General features: G+C 27.1%; 1 protein-coding gene across 3 annotated transcripts in view; it reads left to right on the forward strand.

Annotated features, from left to right (window-relative positions):
* LOC136977455 (cyclin-D-binding Myb-like transcription factor 1) overlaps window positions 1-19,291 on the forward strand; it is a 68,185-nt gene that overhangs the window by 25,080 nt on the left and 23,814 nt on the right. For 2 of the 3 annotated variants that reach the window (XM_067272946.1, XM_067272948.1), the window contains exons 3-8: window positions 1,250-1,390; window positions 8,195-8,271; window positions 8,345-8,435; window positions 13,474-13,565; window positions 15,356-15,546; window positions 15,630-15,739. In XM_067272946.1, the coding sequence (XP_067129047.1) occupies window positions 1,250-1,390; window positions 8,195-8,271; window positions 8,345-8,435; window positions 13,474-13,565; window positions 15,356-15,546; window positions 15,630-15,739 (702 nt within the window). The remainder of the gene's footprint in view (window positions 1-1,249; window positions 1,391-8,194; window positions 8,272-8,344; window positions 8,436-13,473; window positions 13,566-15,355; window positions 15,547-15,629; window positions 15,740-19,291) is intronic. The other variant, XM_067272947.1, reaches the window with a different exon arrangement.

The raw sequence follows: 19,291 nt of genomic DNA on the forward strand, positions 1-19,291 counted from the left end.
ATTGCCAGCCTGTTTTGAATTAAAAAGAAGCCTGAAGAAGAGCCCAGAAGGGATTATGAAAATGTTTGTCAATCAAATGTTAATTGTATTTGCACCAGTTGCAAGTTATTTTTATTCATTCAATACTTTAAGCAATTAGAGATCTTGTTTTTCTTTTAATCTATTGAAACAGATTAATTCTGCAGAAGTATTTGAAAATATTAATTAAAATACTTGTAAACAATACAGTAAATAATTAATAAGTAATTAGCATTCTGTAGTAGACAGTAACAGTGAAAAAACCTTTTATACTATGATGTATCATGTTTAAAATATTTAAGATTTAACATAGAATTGTCTCAAAAACACTTTAGTTTAATTTATGAATCATTTCCAAAACTTATAAATTCTATAAATTTAATAGAATGCATGTGCAGAATGTTCCAAGAAGAACAGAATTTTTGAATTTAAAACAGGCATCCGGTAATTCCGTTAGGAACGTGCAAAAAGATTTGACGTGTTCAAATTCTTAAATCTACAGTGCGAGCGGCGCATGCTTGGAATTGACACCGCGATGGCGATTCCATAAATTTATTTACGTAACATAAACATTAGAAACTAACAAGGAGACAGCCAGACATTTGGATCTCCAATATGAATGAAAGTTGATGAGCATGGAGCTCTAAACACAAATTTGTCATTGTTTAAAGCCAGAATAAAAATTTTCTTTAATGACATGCAAGAGTTAAATCTCAGAAACTTTGTTTTTGCTAAACAGATGTCATGATTTTTAATCTCATTTTATAAGCTTTTAAATGTGAGGAATAAGAATAGTAATAATAATGCTAATGATACAGCAAAATAATAAAATAACTATGTTACCTATTTTAAAAAAAACTAAAGTCATGAAGGATCAAATCCATACTTTGTTGGTCCAGCATCCTTATCTACTTGTCTACTGCCATTCTGAAGATAGAACTTCTAGACTTACAAGCTAACCACTCAGTTTTCAGAGGTCTGTTTTTTGGAAACACTTGAGAAGTGGGTCCTATTATTTGGGCAAGGAATTATTTGTGTTTGGGGCTAAATGCTCACCAATTTTCCTTCGAATTGGAGACTCAATTGTCTTCTTGTAAGACAAAAACTTTCAAAAATATAAATGTTAAACTAGATTTTGATAGATTTTAAATTATTTTAACACTTGTGACAGCTAAGATTTAATTTTTAATTTTCTAACATTTTTAAAAATAAATTAATGTATTTGTTCTAGGTACAATATCTTCTGAAGTAGTACATTTAGAAAATGATTCCAAGGTAGCAATGTCAGCAATAAATTCAGATACAGATGAACCACTTTCAAAACATCTTCATTTAGAGCAAGATGGTCCTACATTTATTTTAACTTTACCAGGTTTGTAATTTTTTTTTATCATGATGCTATTTTTTTAAAATAAAGAACTGTGCAATAAATTTTTAAATATTATTTCTGTTATACAGAGTATAAAAATTAATTATAATTTAAACTTATCTCATCTACTAGTACTTTATCAATCAACAGGACTTATTATACTGGATTTATGGATGCAGCAATTCGGTCTTACAGATCAGAAATGATATTGTTTATTTAAATCACCTGAACATACACTTTAATGTTGTTTCGGACCTGTTTGTCCCTCATCGGTAGACATTTAAAAGACATTTTCTATAATTAAAATAAATTTTGTTACAATCATAAATAAACATAAAATTCCCAACAATAAAACAATAAAATTCTTACAAATTCTGGGTTTTTAAACACATTCCTAATTCCAAGCATATTCAAAATCAATATTAATTAAATAATTCCATACATATTCCTGTTTTTTTAAAAACATAAATAATTAAATTAAATAAATTTTTTGGTTTAAAACTTACACCGAAACTTACATCATTGATTGTTCACATTCACTTAAACTTCACCGCAATCCGTTCCAATCCTTTTTTTTTACATCTCTCCCTCTCTTCTGTCAATGCTTCTTCTCCATGATTGGTGTATCTCTCTTCTGGTATTGTTATTTATTCTATCCGTTTGTTTAATTATATTGATGTGTTCATATAATTGTCTTTTATAATTATTTTCCTCTTTTTTCCTTATTTTCACGGTATTCTAAACAATTTTACAACCTTCTGAATTACAGTGTTCAGCCACCACTGAATTTGCATATTTTCCCCTAATTGCTCGAATATGTTCACTTAATCTTATTTTTAATTTTCATTTTGTTTCACCAATATACAAGTACAATTAAATGAATATACCCCACCTTTTTCTTCTGTTATGTCATATTTTTTTTCGTTTCTACAACATACTTTTTAGTTGAATTTATTTTTTCCAGTATTAAATTAATTCTGCTTCTTACTATTTTAATTCTTTCAAATAACTTTGGAACATACCTTAATTTAACAAGTTTTTTCTGAAGAAGAAGAAATAATTAAAATGTTTATTTTAAATGATTATCCAAAATACTTACTGAATAAATGGATAGGAAAATTAGAAAATGATAAACAATTAAAATTAATGGATAAAGAGAAAAAATTTGTTAAATTAAGGTATGTTTCAAAGTTATTTGAAATAATTAAAAAAATAGTAAGAAGCAGAATTAATTTAATAACTGATTATATATTAATAAGTGTTATGATTTTTATTTTTACACTGATTCCAAGAAAAAAAAGAGACATTTTTAATTTGAATTTAGAAGAATCAGAGGAGAATGCAATAGAAGAGAGAATGTTAGAGAGAAAAATAAAAACAGAAAGAAATGTTCTAATTTTATTTTGTGTTTAATAAATAGCTTACAATAATAAACCAAATAACATCTAAAGTATAAATTTTAGATACATGTTTTGTATATTTGCAAAAAAATTTCAAACAAAAAAAAAGTATTAGTTTTTAGATTTGGAGCTGAATTAGTAGTCTTTGGCATATTCGTCATTTGATGTAAAAAAATTATTTAAAATAGCTTGATCTGTTATCAAGATTATTTCAATCACATTACTTCAATATTATTTCTTGATAAAGTATGATGATGCATATAGACATATATGGTATTATCCAATATTAGATCAATAATGAAAACATTTTCAGGATCTTGAAAATTTTTAATGACTAATGAAATTTTAATTTTTACAATTATTATATTATAATCTGTGAAATTTAGTGTTGAGGTTCAAAGCTCGTTGTTTCCAGGTGGTGCTGTACAATCCCTTTGTTTAGACCTCTCTCTTTTCCCTTTCGGTTACACTAAGGACAGTGGTAGATTCAACTGTTTCATGTACATCTTATGCCTTTGTTTATAGTCTATATAATGGAGAAATTCCTTTTATGATATGGTATAGAAAACAAATGACTGTTTTGTACTTTAGACCTTTTGGATATAGGGCATACACTATGAATAAAATGATGAACAAAAGTAAATTTGAGCCTAAATCACAACCCTGTGTGCTAGTTGGTTACTCAATGGAAAATAAAGCTTATAGAGTGTGGCTTACCAAAGAAAGTACGTGTCACTCACAATATAAAATTCATAAATGAAGCCAAATTGAAAGGTTTTGAGAGTAATAAAGACACTGACCATGACAAGCCAGACATAAGAACATTAGAATATATCCTATCTGATGAGAATCAAAGAATGAACATTCAACTGAAGAAATGGAGCATATAGAGGCTGACAGCCAGAAATAGGAAGAAGTAACATGGCAACACACAATCAGAGATAGAGGAAGGCTAAAAATAATCAGATCAGGCAATAGAGAAAGACTGTGTAAAGAATATAATACGATGTCTGACCATTTGAAGGAAGAGCAATGTGAAATAGCTCCTATGCAAGAGGACAATATCATGGGAAGCACGAAAACAGCACACTATCACTCTCAAATGTAGAAGCTGAATATATGGCATTAATGGAATGGTCAAAAGAAGCTATATATAAATCTAGCGGTATAGCATCTTGCCAGAATTCTTTCCACAACCATGACTTATCAGTATTAGTTCTGTCATCCTTCATTGTTTTTGGAAATGTATCCATTGCTTATAATATGAATAAGTAAAAATGCTTTGTTTAATTTATAAAGGAATGAATAAGATGCCTGCAAGCGGCAGATTTCCTGTTTTCTCTTATTACGCCCTCTTGTGTTAATAAGAGAAAACAGGAAATCTGCCGCTTGCAGGCATCTTATTCATTCCTTTATAAATTAAACGAAGCTATATGCTTCTTAAGGATCTTTCATGAAATAGGGAAGGCATTATTGACTTCAATAACCCTAAATTGTGGTAGCCAGAGAGCACAATGTCTGGCAAAAAAAACCCTATACACAGACCAAACACATCAATGTAAGGCATCATTTTATTTGTCATATACTCGAAGTATGACCATTCAATACCTATCAACAAGTGAAATGTTGGCTGATATCTTTATGAAGACTTTGACCAGAGAAAAAGCACTGTTTTTATTGTCATGAAATTGGACTTTGTTTTTCAGGAATGACTATTTCAATTTGAGAGGAGGTGTTGAGATTCAAACCTTGTCATTGCCTGGTGATTCTGTACAACCCCTTTGTTTACACATATGTATGAGACCCCTTTTAGACCTACTCTTCTTTCTTCTTGGGTTACTCTAATGACAGTAATAGATCCAACTGTGTTTTATGTACCTCTTGTACCTTTGTTTGTAGTCTATATACCTTGAGCTAATAAAACATTTAGTTATATTATTATTCAAATTTTCAATAATTATTTTCAGTGATAAGTAATAAATAATAGCTTATTAATTTTTTTCACTTAATTTTATTTAATAATATATTGTTATCATATCTTAAAGTATTTAGCACAAAATATTAATATTATGCACTCTGTTTATGTGAGGATCTGGGTGCAATTTTACGTAAAATTAAGAAAAATCTTAAGCCTATTTCTCTGTTGCAATTGTAAGGAAAACATCACACAGGAAATGGATTGAATATTACCCGTACCATCAACAACTGGCTGAGAAATATAACATCTGAGTCTAAATGATATTTAACCCTTTCCCTGCCGTTTGCCACGCCCCCTTATTTTGTAAAACGGCCAAGGTCAAAATAGGTAAATCAGGCAATATTATTTTAAAAATTCACCAAAAATTAAATTATTATTTGATTCATATGAAAAAAATCACATATATTTATCAATATAGTTAGTTTTAAATACGACATTTTTCAATAAAGTTTGTTTGAAAAATTTATGAGAAAAAAAAAATAATATATGATAATTGACATTCAAACTTGAAAATTTGTTACTTTTTGTCAAAATTAACATTGTCTGGTTACTTTATTCTTATTGTCACTGAGCCAGAATGACGTAGAATATTGTTCTGTACAATTTGATATTACATTTATGCACGTACGTATGTTCGTTGTGAAATTATCGCACATTATATCAAACATTTGTTTGAAATCTGAACTTTATTCTGCTTTCATCTAATATAATTAACTAATATACTTCATTCATTTCATATCAAACAAGACTATATATTTTTGTAATAAACATATGATTACCAATACCAATAGATGTAACATTTGCTAATATTTTAGATTTAAAAAAAAATTAAAAATTAAAAATTAAAAAAAATATATAAAATATCAGAACTGAAGGTCATAACTTAAATATTTACGATATATTAACATATTATAGCTGAATAAACTTATTATAGCATAAATAAACTTATTATAGTAATATTATTGCATGAATATGCTAAAAATAAAATAAAAAATTATCAGAAAATGAAAAATTAAGAAAAAATAACTGACAATTAAAATTTTTTAAGTCGACAAAACACCACCTGGACAAAAATATGTAGAATGAACGATAAACAAGACGATGCCGTCAAGTGCTGACATCTGTTGTCGATAAATTTTATAAAAATCGATTGTTAACAGGGTAACGATCAATCGGTACCCTGGCCGTTTTGCTAAACGAATAGGGTAACGATAGATCGGTACCCTGGCCGGGAAAGGGTTAACACAGTGTTAAAGGAGGAGAAAGCCTATTGTTGACGTCTAAATAGACAGAAGCGTACCAAATACAGACATGACAGCAGCAACAGTAATCCTTCACCTCATACCTGCAGATTCGTCATCCAAACAGTCAATCACCTGACTATTTTTCTCAAGCTAAAGTGATAAAAGGGAGGTGAGAACTCAAGTCAAGGTTGGCTACATCTGGAGCCATATACTGGCGAATACCTCCAGCCACCCTGTTCCCAACGGACCTTCTAGGATGGCAATTACAATTCATGGAAGACAACAGCTTAAATTGCCTTATAAGAACAGAAAACTTTGTCCCTGGCTCAACCTCTACAAAAAAAAAAAAAAAAAAAAAAAACAGAGAACTTCATCTCTCTCTGAGGTATTTTTGTAAACTTTCTCTCAAGCACATAGCGGTTAGAATGCAAACGGAATGCATAAATATTTTGTCATGTCACCTTATATGTAAATTCCATATTTCTGCAGATGTATACCCCATATTTTTGTGTATTCTTAGATTTAGAAGTTTTTATTCGTTAACCTGTCTACCTGTCTTTGTTAAACCATGGACACCTAACGACGTGCTCATTGACTTTCCCACTTGAAAAATAGCCCTCCTACTCAACTTCGTTTACTATCTGCAAGTTAGGATGCAATTAACTTGATCCTGACATTGGCTGGATCTTGCAATCCCACCAACAATTTATCCTTAAAGCCATCCAGCGACCCAGAGATCGGGTATAGCCTACCCATGCAGTAGCCTCATGTTGTCATATTATTTTCTAATACCTTTTTTTACATAAACAGTACTACAGGTTATCACATGACTTTATTGAATAGTTGGATAAATTTTGTTTTAATGCTGGAAAAATAGTAATGGTATAATTCAGTTTTTTTTAAATGATCGCCCCAATGGCCCTGGCTTATCTCACATTTATATACAACTCCAGATATTATTATTATTATTTTTATATCAAATTGAAATTGATGCATGACATAATACGGTGGTACCTTGGAACTCTAATGCTCTAAAAGTCAAACAACTTGGAAACTAAACAGTTACTTCAATAAAATTTTGTTCCAAAAGTAGAACACAAACAAGGACAGCCATACTATACAATATGTGATATCTATACAGGTTGCATTGCAGCATTGTGCCAGATTGAGTTAATTTTATTTTTGGGTTACAAATGAAACAATGAATATCTTTTACTTTTCTAAATCCATTGATATGAGTTTGGGATACACATTGAATGAGTTCAACTGTGATACAGTTCATTATTATTATTATTATTTTCATCATTTTATGCATTAATTAGGACATTTATTTTGTGTTATTTTAGCTTAAATTATGGTTTTTTTTAGAATTAAAATGGGCATTTTTGGGGTTTGGGAACAGATTAATTTTACTTTATTCTTATGAGAAAAATTGCTTTGGAACTCAAATGCCCTCTAAAAAGAAATTGAATTCAAGTTATGAGTTAACACCATACTAAAGTTTTAAGATGCTTAGTCCAAATATACTGTACTTAAAACAATACATTTTCCTCGCCTCATGTTGTCATATTATTTTCTAATACTTTTTTTTACATAAACAGTACTACAGGTTATCAGATGACTTTATTGAATAGTTGGATAAATTTTGTTTTAATACTGGAAAAATAGTTGTGGTATAATTCAGTTTTTTTTAAATGAATAATTCATCATTATTATTAATCAGTTTGTTGATCTTTGCTATCTGCTATTTCTTTAACATTACCATTGTCATTTAGATGGTTGAGCATGATTTTTAATTTATCATTTAATATGATTACACATTTTACATATGTTTCAGACATTCAAGACGTTTTAAAAATAATCTAAAATGAGGATTTATTATTAAAATGTGGTGATAAAAGTTGGTATGGTTAATGTTTCCAGTTAGTTTTTGCAGAAAAATTTTTTCAGATGTATTTGAATTATCTAAAATTTACTTACTCCTATCATTTTTAGTTGATGGATGTTTTAATAATTAACAGTTACATGATAAAAATTAATGCAAAGGTTGCAGATATTAAAGAGAAAATTTAATGATTTTATGATTTAAAAGAATTTTAACACCTTTGGTTAAAAATTTTTCTTATATTCACTATATTACTAAATAGTAGTATAAAATTTATTATAATTGTATTTTAAATTTTAGAAGGAGTAGAAGGTTTGACAGCTGGAGTAGTAGAATTAGGCCAGAGAGCACTTTCTTCCAATTTGATGCCTACAGAGGTATATATTAATAATTTAGTATAAAGAAGTGCCATTATTTACTAAATATAATAAAAATTTAACTTTATTCTAGGTTTTTAATGGAGAAAATTCAATGAATGCTGGAGATATTAATCAAGCATGGTTTACAAGCCGTGAAGATAAAAATAGTCTTCATAATAGAGGTAAGCAGAATGTAGAAATTCAGAAATTAAAATTTTATTAAAATAAATTACATTTTCTGATTTATTTTTATTACTTAATTTTAAAATTAATTCATTTATCAAAAATTATTTAAAACACAAAAAGTGATAAGTGAAAATATCTTCATGTCATTATTCATTTTTTGCATGATGATGATCATATATTGATTTAATTATGGATTATATTAGATTTTGTATATTTTTTATTTTAACTGAGTTATTTGTTTGAATTTTATTATAACATTAGGTCTGGATTTATGAAAGTATCATATCACAACCTAGGATGAATGTTTGTCATAAGTTGCGTTATGACAAAATTTGGTATTCACAAAACTTGTTATGACCAAAATTGTAAATAGGCAGTGTTATATGGACTGTTTATTTTGAAAGTGGTGCAAGTCCATTTTTTCTTCTTTCGAGTTTAAACATTTGCATTTTAGTTGATTCAAAAATATAAATAAAGTGTACTAAGTTTGACAATGTTTCTATGACTTCAGAAATATGTAAGTTAATTGCATAAAGACTTCTATGTGAATTTAACTAAACTAATATACTCTTTCTGGGCCATAAATGGACTTACACCACTTTCATAATTATTGAACTGTAAAATTCATTAAATTTCTATTATGTAAAACTCAATTTCACTTGAAACACATTGTGTTTTATTCTGATTTTGTTTTTATATAATAACAAGAAATAAACTAGTGTTGTTTATTATGAATATTAAAAATATTTACTTATCGTTAAACTATTTTATAAGTTTATCATTATTATGAGCTTACCATTAGACACTGCTTTTCATTTATTTTCATTACATAGATTTTTTTGCATTCCATCAAATTGTACATTTGTTGGTAAAATTCATAGTTTTATTCTTCTGTTGTAAAGGGCTGTCCATAAATGATGTCCACACTGGAAGCGACTTGTCTTAAGAGAGGGTTAAACACTCCCTTAAGACAAGTCAGACAAGGGGGTTGAGCATTAGTGGACATCCATTTATTTCATTAAATTTTATACAGTTTATGCATTTTATTATATTTATTTCAAAGTTTCTTGTATGTTTCATTTCCGCTTATGGTATCTATCATTCATAAAGTGATGAACGTTTTAATGGGGGTTGCGTTATGTTGGACATCCAAACAGGGGAAGGGTTACAAAAACTTGGACAAACTGGGACAAGAGGGGGGAGTAAAAGCTCAAAGAAAATGCAGATGTAATTTATGGACAGCCCAAGTGCTTAATTACACTGCAGAAAATGGACTTACACCACTTTCATAATCTATGATTATGCAATGTCATTTACCAATGAATTTTTAATTGATCAATGCATATGGTTATTTTAAAATGCTAAGTGTGAATTGTTCATAAATAAACAAAACAATTTAGTTTACACTAAATTGTGTGTATATTATGTAATTTTTCAATTTTTTCCAAAACTAGACTTACACCACTTTCAAAATAAATGGTCCATATATGACAAAGGGTGGGTTGTCGTAAGTCAAAACAACTGAAGCTGATCACTGAATTATTAGCTTTCTCGATTGACTAATTACTCAGTTCATCAAAAAGTTATTGTTTACCATGTCTGTCACTCAAAGACATTTTGATACTATCATATGTAGAGGGAAATGATTTTTAGTTTAATTGAGGAACTGAAATCTCATTTGGAAAGATGTACACATCATGTATAGCATGCTATTCTCTTAATCATGTTAAAATTATAAATAGAATTCTTATAATCAATTGTATAGAAATTTTACTAGCCTTTTCTTTTTTTAAATGCTTTTGTAATCGTTCTTCATTTATGTCAAATTTCATCTAAGCACCTACATACATTAATAACACTATTCACTTCTTTGAAAATTAGGCCTAATCTCTAACAATTACCTTTTCTGTGAGAAGTAACAGTTGAATCTATTATCCTTTCTATTATTATTATTTTATTTATTTTTTTTAATGCCATCTATCAATGCCTGTATATTGGAAGTAGTGAAATGATGCTTTTTTTTTTCCTCTCTTTCATTTTACTGCTGAAACTCATGTCAGAGACAACTTGCACCATTTGAAAGTTTCCACACTACATTTCTATTGGATGAAACAGTATACTCTTGAAATCAGATCACTGATATTTTGTCATGAATAGTAAATCAGATTATGATTAGCTTCAGGATTTGCAGATACAAAATGTAATAAATTTGTCATATTTAACAATGTCATGAAGATATGACATAACTAACAAAACTTTTGTGAATCTGTCTACATTTCTAGTAATTGATTCTACCTGCACATTTTTACAATCTGATTCAATATACTTCCTGTTGAAGAATACTGTTAATCTGAACAACAATTTTATATATATGTATAATTTAACCATTTCTTGTATTTGTTATTACTTTCATTTCTGTTTCTCAATATATTTTTTCAAGATGTTATTTCCATTTTTATGAATACTTATGAAAACTTTGATTTATTGGAAAAATTTACATATCAATCATATTGATAGAATACTTTATCTAGGATATTAAATGCTGCTTTAAATGGATGATACAAAATTTTACTGTATAATTCAATAAAATTGCAAATTATACTAGTGTTTAAATGAAATTTTCGAAAAATTTAAAATTTTTAATAAAATAAGCTTAGAAATTCTTTTCATATTCAAATATTATGTTTCATTAGAATATTTTAAAATTATATTTGCATGTATAAATAAATGAATATTCAGAATTATTTTTTACATTGATATGGAGAAAATAATAATGGTTTAAAAAAATATATTAGATGTTTTCTAAAATGAAACAAGAAACATTTGCAAGCAGAACTGTGAATGCCATATGATTTTATCTTCTTCTTGTTTAAGTCCAAAATACTGCTTTATCAACTCATGCTTTAGAAAATTTATTTTAAAATTTTGTTGGATCTGTTATATTAACTTAAAAGAAATAAATTGACGAATAATGCTGGCAAATCTATCTTTTTCCTTGATATCCGATCTTTGCCTTTTTTACTTACCCAACTGTTATAACAGATGGAAAGTATGGAAATTCAGCAACAAACAACCCTCCAGATTTTTACATTTTTGGACTTAGGACACCTTAGAACATTGAGAAATGCAAAAAAATTTCGGGATAATTTTTGTATGTATGGATTTCTGAAATTTTGTTGAGAGGTTTGTTTATTAGGGGGATTGATGTTATTAAATTTTGGTAGTTAAAGGTCGATGGGGTGGGGAGATAATTGGGGTCGTGTGGATCGGACTTAATGGCAATTTTACTTGTTATTAGCATTTACAATTTTTTTTTATAAAACTCATTCCTACCCTTAAAATTAAGATTTTTGCTGTTTTATAATAGTTAAAAATATAAAGTATTTTAATAAAATATGATAACAGATATTTAATATTAATATAAAATATATAATCAGGAAGACTTCTGAATTTTCTAAACTTATGGTATATGTATGGAATGAGCAAATTCATTGAAGTAATTACTGAATACTGGATATCAAGCAAATGAAAAACAAAAGGAAGAATCATTCTGATGTGATTATATAAATTTGATTTAGTTAACTTGTGCATTGCTATTGGCTATTTTTTCCATTTAGTAAATATACAGTTACATTTTGTGAATCTATTTTAAGCATAAAACATTTTTTATATTGTCTTTTATAAAATTATACCAGAAATAGCATTTTAAAAATATCAATATAGAGACCATTTTGATAGAGGCTCCCTCTTAGCTTTTTAGCTTAAAAGCTATCTCTGTATGGGAATCTGTAATTATTTACTCTTCATTAGCAAGAAAAATATCCACAAATATAAATCAGCACACTACAAGTAGCTTTTAACAAATCTAATATGCTGACAATATACTGCACAGTAGCTTGTTCTTTATTTTTATGTCTTGTTCTTATATTTATCTTTTTACTGATGTCTGATGCAATTTAATCTAATAGTTGTTTTTTGACACAAAATTCTATCTATTCTTATATACATTTCATATATTTTTTATGATCATATTTGTTCAAAATGTTTAAATTTTCAAAGTACTTGGAAATACTGTTGTCTTTTAGACAACTTTCAAAAATTTTTTAATGGATTAATTGTAAAATAAAATAATAAATATTAAATATAAATGATAAATATTAGTCATAGCTATTAGTATTATAAAATTGTATACATATAAAAATGAATGTTGGTTTTATAAAACAAAATTTTTAAACAAGTTACACATACTATACATTTAATAAATTAAAAAAATAATTTAGATAATAAAAAATTGATTTGCTTTTAATAATTAACTTTGTATGATCTAGTTCAGGAATGGTGAACCTTTTTGAGTCTGCATGCACAGAATAATGCATACTTATCTTTAAAAATGTTTGTGTGATGATGTTTTAGATTTCAGATAACGAGTTTTTAAATAAATGAAAGGTTATGCTTTAATTACAGTAAATGTAAAGAACCCGACTAAAAAAAAGAATGATTAGGTAATAAACTGAAAGAACGATTGAAAAAATAGGTGATAAACTGAAATTGTATGATATGTCGTGCACCAGATCACATTTCTCAACATGTCACTAGTTTGCTACCCCTGATCTAGTTGATATTTATGTTGGAATGCAAAACATTAAATATCTATTAATTGATATTATTTTCTATATATGTTTATTTTATTATTTGAATAGATATAATATTTTTAAATTTTTGTTTAAATATTTTAGAATTTATGAAATATTGTTTTTCAAAATGTTCAAAAATAATTTTGAGTAAAAATATTCTGCATTTTATTTTAAATAATAAGAATTAAGATTTCTTAACAAATAATAATATATCTTTTATTAGAGTTAATAATTAATTCAATTACCTAATAGGAATACTTTAAGATATAAATTATTTAAGTTTTTAAGTATTTTTTTTAGTACTAAAACAAAGTAGATGTAGCCATTTTTGAGCCTTTATAATATACTACATCTTGAAGGTTTTATAACATTAGCATTGTTCTGTGTCTAATGTACCCAGAACCTTCCAATACAGGTCATATGTGGAAACAAGGAATGTGGTCCAAAGATGAAATAGAAGTACTGGAGAATAATATTAGACATTATTGTGAGGTTAGTCATAATATTTTTTTTATATAAATTTGTATGCTAATTGAATTTATATAAAATTGACTTATTTGATGTAGTCAATCATTTCTTCTATTCAGAGTTCACTTCAGTCATCTTGCAAATATTTCTTTACCAGTAATACCAAGTTTTGAAGTGATGCTTTTAATGATATATGTTCGCAAAAGCAATTGATAATATAAAGATTTGAATAAAATTTCATTCAATTGTTTAAAACTTAATTTTGTAATTAACTACAGAGTAATTATTAATAACATGTAATAAATTTTCCCATTTAAATTACATTAAGTATATAAATGAACTAAAGTAGGACTACGTTAAAGAGCAATCTGGTTTTTGTCTAATATTCAATTGAGTACTTCTTTCTTGTCTTTTGCTAGTAAATCAAAGCTAGAATAGAACTCTGTCAATATATTAAATATCTGTGTTCAAAGAGCTTTATAATGCAATAAAAATTTAAGTAATTTCATTGTTATGAATAATCTTTCTTATATAAAGACTCATTAATGACAGAAAGATCATCGTATTATATATTTTCTTATAGTGTGATGTTAGATCTAACACAAATATTGCATCACAGATCTATGAGCTAAAAGCTTTTAAGTTTTTAATACTTAACAGATTGTGTACTAATTAATTTAATCATTGTGTATCATTATTGTAATATCAAATATTTCTAAAATGAAACATTTTACTATTCAAATTGATAATTTGATTATAAACAAAATATGTAAACCTTTAGTAGTTTGATTAATATAAACAATATATTTAACTAATTCTTTGAAGATCAAGAATTTACTAAATTAGCATGTATATAATTTATGATAAATGGAAAGGGAATAAATTAGCATACAATGGAATTGCAATTATCCAACTAAACAGGTCTGACAGATAGTCAAATTAGCAAAAATGATAGTATTTCTGCTAATCTGACCACCTGTCCTATATAGAATTTTAATATCGAGATGAATAAAAGAAAATTTGAAACAAATTTTAAATTTAACGGAAGTCTGGTTTAAATGTGAAATTCAATTTTGTTAATAATTATTTAATTAAAAGAACTTTTTTCCACTTTGTTACTGAAATAAAATTTATAATAAAAGGAATAATTTGTTATATAGTATGTACTGTAATTATTAGTTTATTTTTTTCAATCATATTTTCTATGATTGGAAAAATAAACTAATAATTACTGTACATACTATATAACAAATCACTTTTGCAGTTGAGCAAACTTGAAATTATAACAGTGATGGTATACTGATATATAAAGTAACAGTGGAAATGAACAAAATAGTGTACATGCTCACAAAGCTCAATATAAAATATGCTATGTTGGATAAAGTAGAATTTTGGATTCCAAAAGTTTGGATAATTGAGACACTATTGTAATTGTTTCATTTTAAATATATGAAATAGAAAATATCAATAACTATTTAATGAGTTAAATATATTTTGTTAACAGATTTCAAAATAAGGTGGTGAATTTTATTAGATATTTGTTAAAAATAAATTTTTATTTAGTTATGTATTCTTAAAATAATTAAAACAAATTATTCACAATATTTTTAAAATATTTTGAAAATTATAATGATGAAGAAATCAGACAAATATGTAGGCAGTCTACATCATTTATTGATTAGTTTCAGAATTAATATTGAAATGTTAAATTGAAGAATTAAAAGTTTGTGGTTAAAACTTTTATTTATAGTTATAAATTTTAATATTACAATATAATTTTTAAAATAATAATATTATTTACCAATATTTTTTAGAAACATAATATTACTGATCCTGCTACAATAATTTTTGAAATGACAAAGGATGAGAGGAAAGACTTTTATCGATCAGTAGCTAAGGATTTAAATAGACCATTATTTTCTGTTTATCGTCGTGTGATAAGGATGTACGACAAAAAGAACCACGTTGGAAAATATACTCCAGAAGATTTAGAAAGATTAAAAAAGTATGTTCTATGAAACTTTATAAGTTTTGTAATGAAAACAGTATACTAAAAGCATCAGATTTGTAAATTTTATGCATAATTAGATTAAGATCAGTTTATGGAAATGATTGGCAAGCTATTGGAGCAGTTATGGGAAGAAGTGCTTCTTCTATTAAAGATCGTTGCCGATTGATGAAAGAAAATTGTAATCAAGGCAAGTCTGTTTTAAAATTTATAACTTTGTAAAATATTGAAATTATCTTGTTTAGTATTATTTAATTATAAGCATTATTGATATAATTTGGAAACATAATTGAATATAATTTTTTATTATACAGTAAGACCCTGCTTAACGCGGGGGATGCTTTCCTAGACAACAAAGCACTAAACGAGGTCATTTTAACATAGAGTAAATAGAGAAAGAGGAACATATGACCAAAAATAAACAAATTTTACTTTCATTTTAAGTTATTTTTATATTAATTTGTATAATAATATTTGTTAAATAACACATAAACACATGCACACAAAAATGTAAAGTTCATTTTTTGTGATGAAGGTCCTTACTTTTCTGAAATTCTTGTTTTTTTGCAATAAAGTCGTGAAGTTTCATTTGTCGCTTTTTTTTTCCGTAAGCAAATGTCAGTAGCAGAAAATCGCATCCAAAACGCCTCGTCTTGCTTTTCCACTCCTTTCAAAATCTGGATCATTCACTACAATTTAATCAATGATTTCGGTTATCGTTACCAAACTTTTACTAAGGAAATCTGTACAGAAATTTTTTTGGGTTCTTCATTTTCAGAATCTCTGTTTTCCAGTTCTACATAAATTCCTTGTTCTGCCAATTCTTGAAGGTCGTTGGTAAGGCTTTCACCAGAAACCTGCAGTAACTCCTCAGTATTCTGCTTGTCTACACCTCTTTGTATTGCTGTATCGATTAGGTTGGGTTTGGCCAACCTAATCATACAGAGATAGGCTATTCTTGTTGAGAATTCTTGAATACCTTCAGCCATAACTTCTTCCACACTCCATTCATGCATTTATCAGTTAATTCTTGTCAAACAAAGTCAATATTGCTCATGGCATCCATGATGATATATCTTTTCAAAAATTGCACCAAACAAACATAGATTTAAAGAAAGTACACCTTTTTGCCACCTTTTTCTGATTGGTTTGTGTTTGTAAATAATCGTGTTATATACCAATTAATGAAATGTCACAATAATTTAAATCAGTGTAAATTTTGAGCTTTTGTTAGGCTTGGAGCAGATCACATTATATCAGCGTTAAGTGAGGTAGCGTTAAGCACGGTCTTACTGTATTAAGCAATATCATTGCATAGAAAATTTGAATTAAATGAGTATATAGATAAAATGGGAAAATTTATAATTTATATTTTTGTATTTAAAGAAAGAAATATGGTTTTTCATTATACAGTTTTTAGAAAACAGCAACAAATTAAATTTGGTTGTTAGTTTTAGTTAATTTTGAAGAGAAATTATGAAATTGACTTAACCAGATTGTTTATGATACATGTGATAAAGCAAGCAAAAATATTTACAACTAAATAATAGATTTTTTTTAAATTTTAAAAAAATTCAAGAAAACAATACTGGGGTTGTAATTACATTTAAACATAATATATCCTAATAATTTGAATGCATTGTTTTGAAAATGTAGTTACAATTGTTTTATGATTAAATATCCAATAATATAGGAGCCTAATAAATATAATATGATGAAACCAGGGTTCCTACACATCTGGAAAGTCGGGGTTTTTCATTTGTGTTCGAAAAAAGTCATGAAAAGTCAGGAAGTTTGTTTCCTTGGCTGCCTTGTTGATTTTTTGCTCACAGTATGGTTGACCAAGTGTAGCTGTCTGTAGGCAACAAGAAGTAATGTGGTGCAATGCAACTTACAAAAAGGGGTGCAGAATATTTTCAGGCTGAAATTTTCTAAAAAAATACACACAATTTTCCCAAAAATTATTGCACACAAAGTAAACCATAATTTATGAATCAATTAATAATTATTATCATATAGTTTGAAAAATTCAAATTAAATAATACGTGTAATTAAATATGCCTACTATATAATTTGTCATGCAACACTAAACCCATAAGTTAACATAAAAATATTTCAGCATAAAAGAGTGTTTTAATTTAAGCACATATCTTTGTCATCGTCATCATAGGATAGCACAATTATAAACTTGATGGAATATGTTGATTAATAGAAATAAAATTGAAGTCAGTGCTGTGAATGATTATTTTCATTTATTAGCACAGACAAAATTAATGAACCTTTTGACATCTGAAAATGCAAAATTTATTTATGACAATGACTTCAGAATAAATTTTTATAAAGCTTACACTGGTAGTTGGTCTCAGGTTTGCATCCCACCAACAGGCTGGCCATATGGAGTTTTTCAGATTTTCTTCATAGATTTAACACCTAAATTGTGTCAGTTTCTTATTTAGATGTTAAATCTGGTGTTAGCACACAGTTTTCAGCTTTTTTCAAAGCCTAAGTGGCAATGTGATAGCCACACTCTAATACCAGGAGAGTGTTTTTTTTACTTTAACATTAGACACAACAGTTACAACATTAATGCTATCATTATTGTTAGCAATGCAATATATATTATACTAATAATGTTCACTTCAACTCACAAAAATAACACTTTCTCTTATAGTTGGCACTTGTACTCTGTGACAATGCCGAACAATAGATAAGACAGTTAACATATGCATTGAAAATTGAAAGTTAATAGGACTAGGAAATTTTTGATTAAAATCTAATTTTATGAAATAGTTCTTGCTTTTTATTTTCTTTAATAACAGAAATAATGAAACAGTTGAATTACAATATTAAATATTGTAATTACTTTGTAATTTTAAAATTAAAAACAAACTGTTTTTATTGAAATCCAAGCAAATAAATTTTTTAAAGTTTTAAAGTTTTTGCATATTCTACTCTTGGATTTGATTTGGCATCTAGGATTAGGCTGTTATATCCAGTTATTTTAATCATCATTCCAGTAATTCTACTCAATGTCAAATAACAAGCATTGGATCTTTCTTCAAGCCATTTTATCTCAATAAAGTGTATATTTGGAGCAACATAAAATTGTATTTTGTTTATTAATTTTTAAACATATCCAAACAAATTAAAACACAGTGAAATAACTAGGAGAAAATTTGGCTTTTGCTTTTGGATGGTATGACCATTAATTTTCTTTTTTTTGGTAAAGTTTGCTTAATACAAACTTCACTATCACCCGATCACCATCATTCCAATTATAACTAAAACAATTGAAAAGGCTTTTTATAAAAGATTTTCTAATTTTATAAATAAACATAATGTTGTAAATGGTAACCAGTATGGCTTTAAACAAGGTTTTCCTACAGTTGATGCACTAACACATCTCAAACAACATATTATTGATGGATTTGATAATTTAGATATAGTGGCAACAGTGTTCATTGACTTATCAAAAGCTTTTGACAGTAGGCATGAAAAACAAAAATTATATAAAGTTGGATTAAGAGGAGTGCCATTGGAATGGTTAACTTCTTATCTATTTAATCAAAACTACTATGTCAAAGTAAATAACTCAATATCTAAATCCTTCCAAACTAACAAAGGAGTTCTACAAGGATCTATATTAAGCCCTTTACTTTTTAACATTTATATAAATGACATGTTAAAGATTATCCCTGGAAACATCATAACATCATATTGTATGCAGATGACATCGTAATAA

Source organism: Centruroides vittatus, unplaced genomic scaffold, assembly GCF_030686945.1.
Source record: "Centruroides vittatus isolate TY-2023 unplaced genomic scaffold, ASM3068694v2 contig_459, whole genome shotgun sequence".
Lineage (NCBI taxonomy): Eukaryota > Metazoa > Arthropoda > Arachnida > Scorpiones > Buthidae > Centruroides > Centruroides vittatus.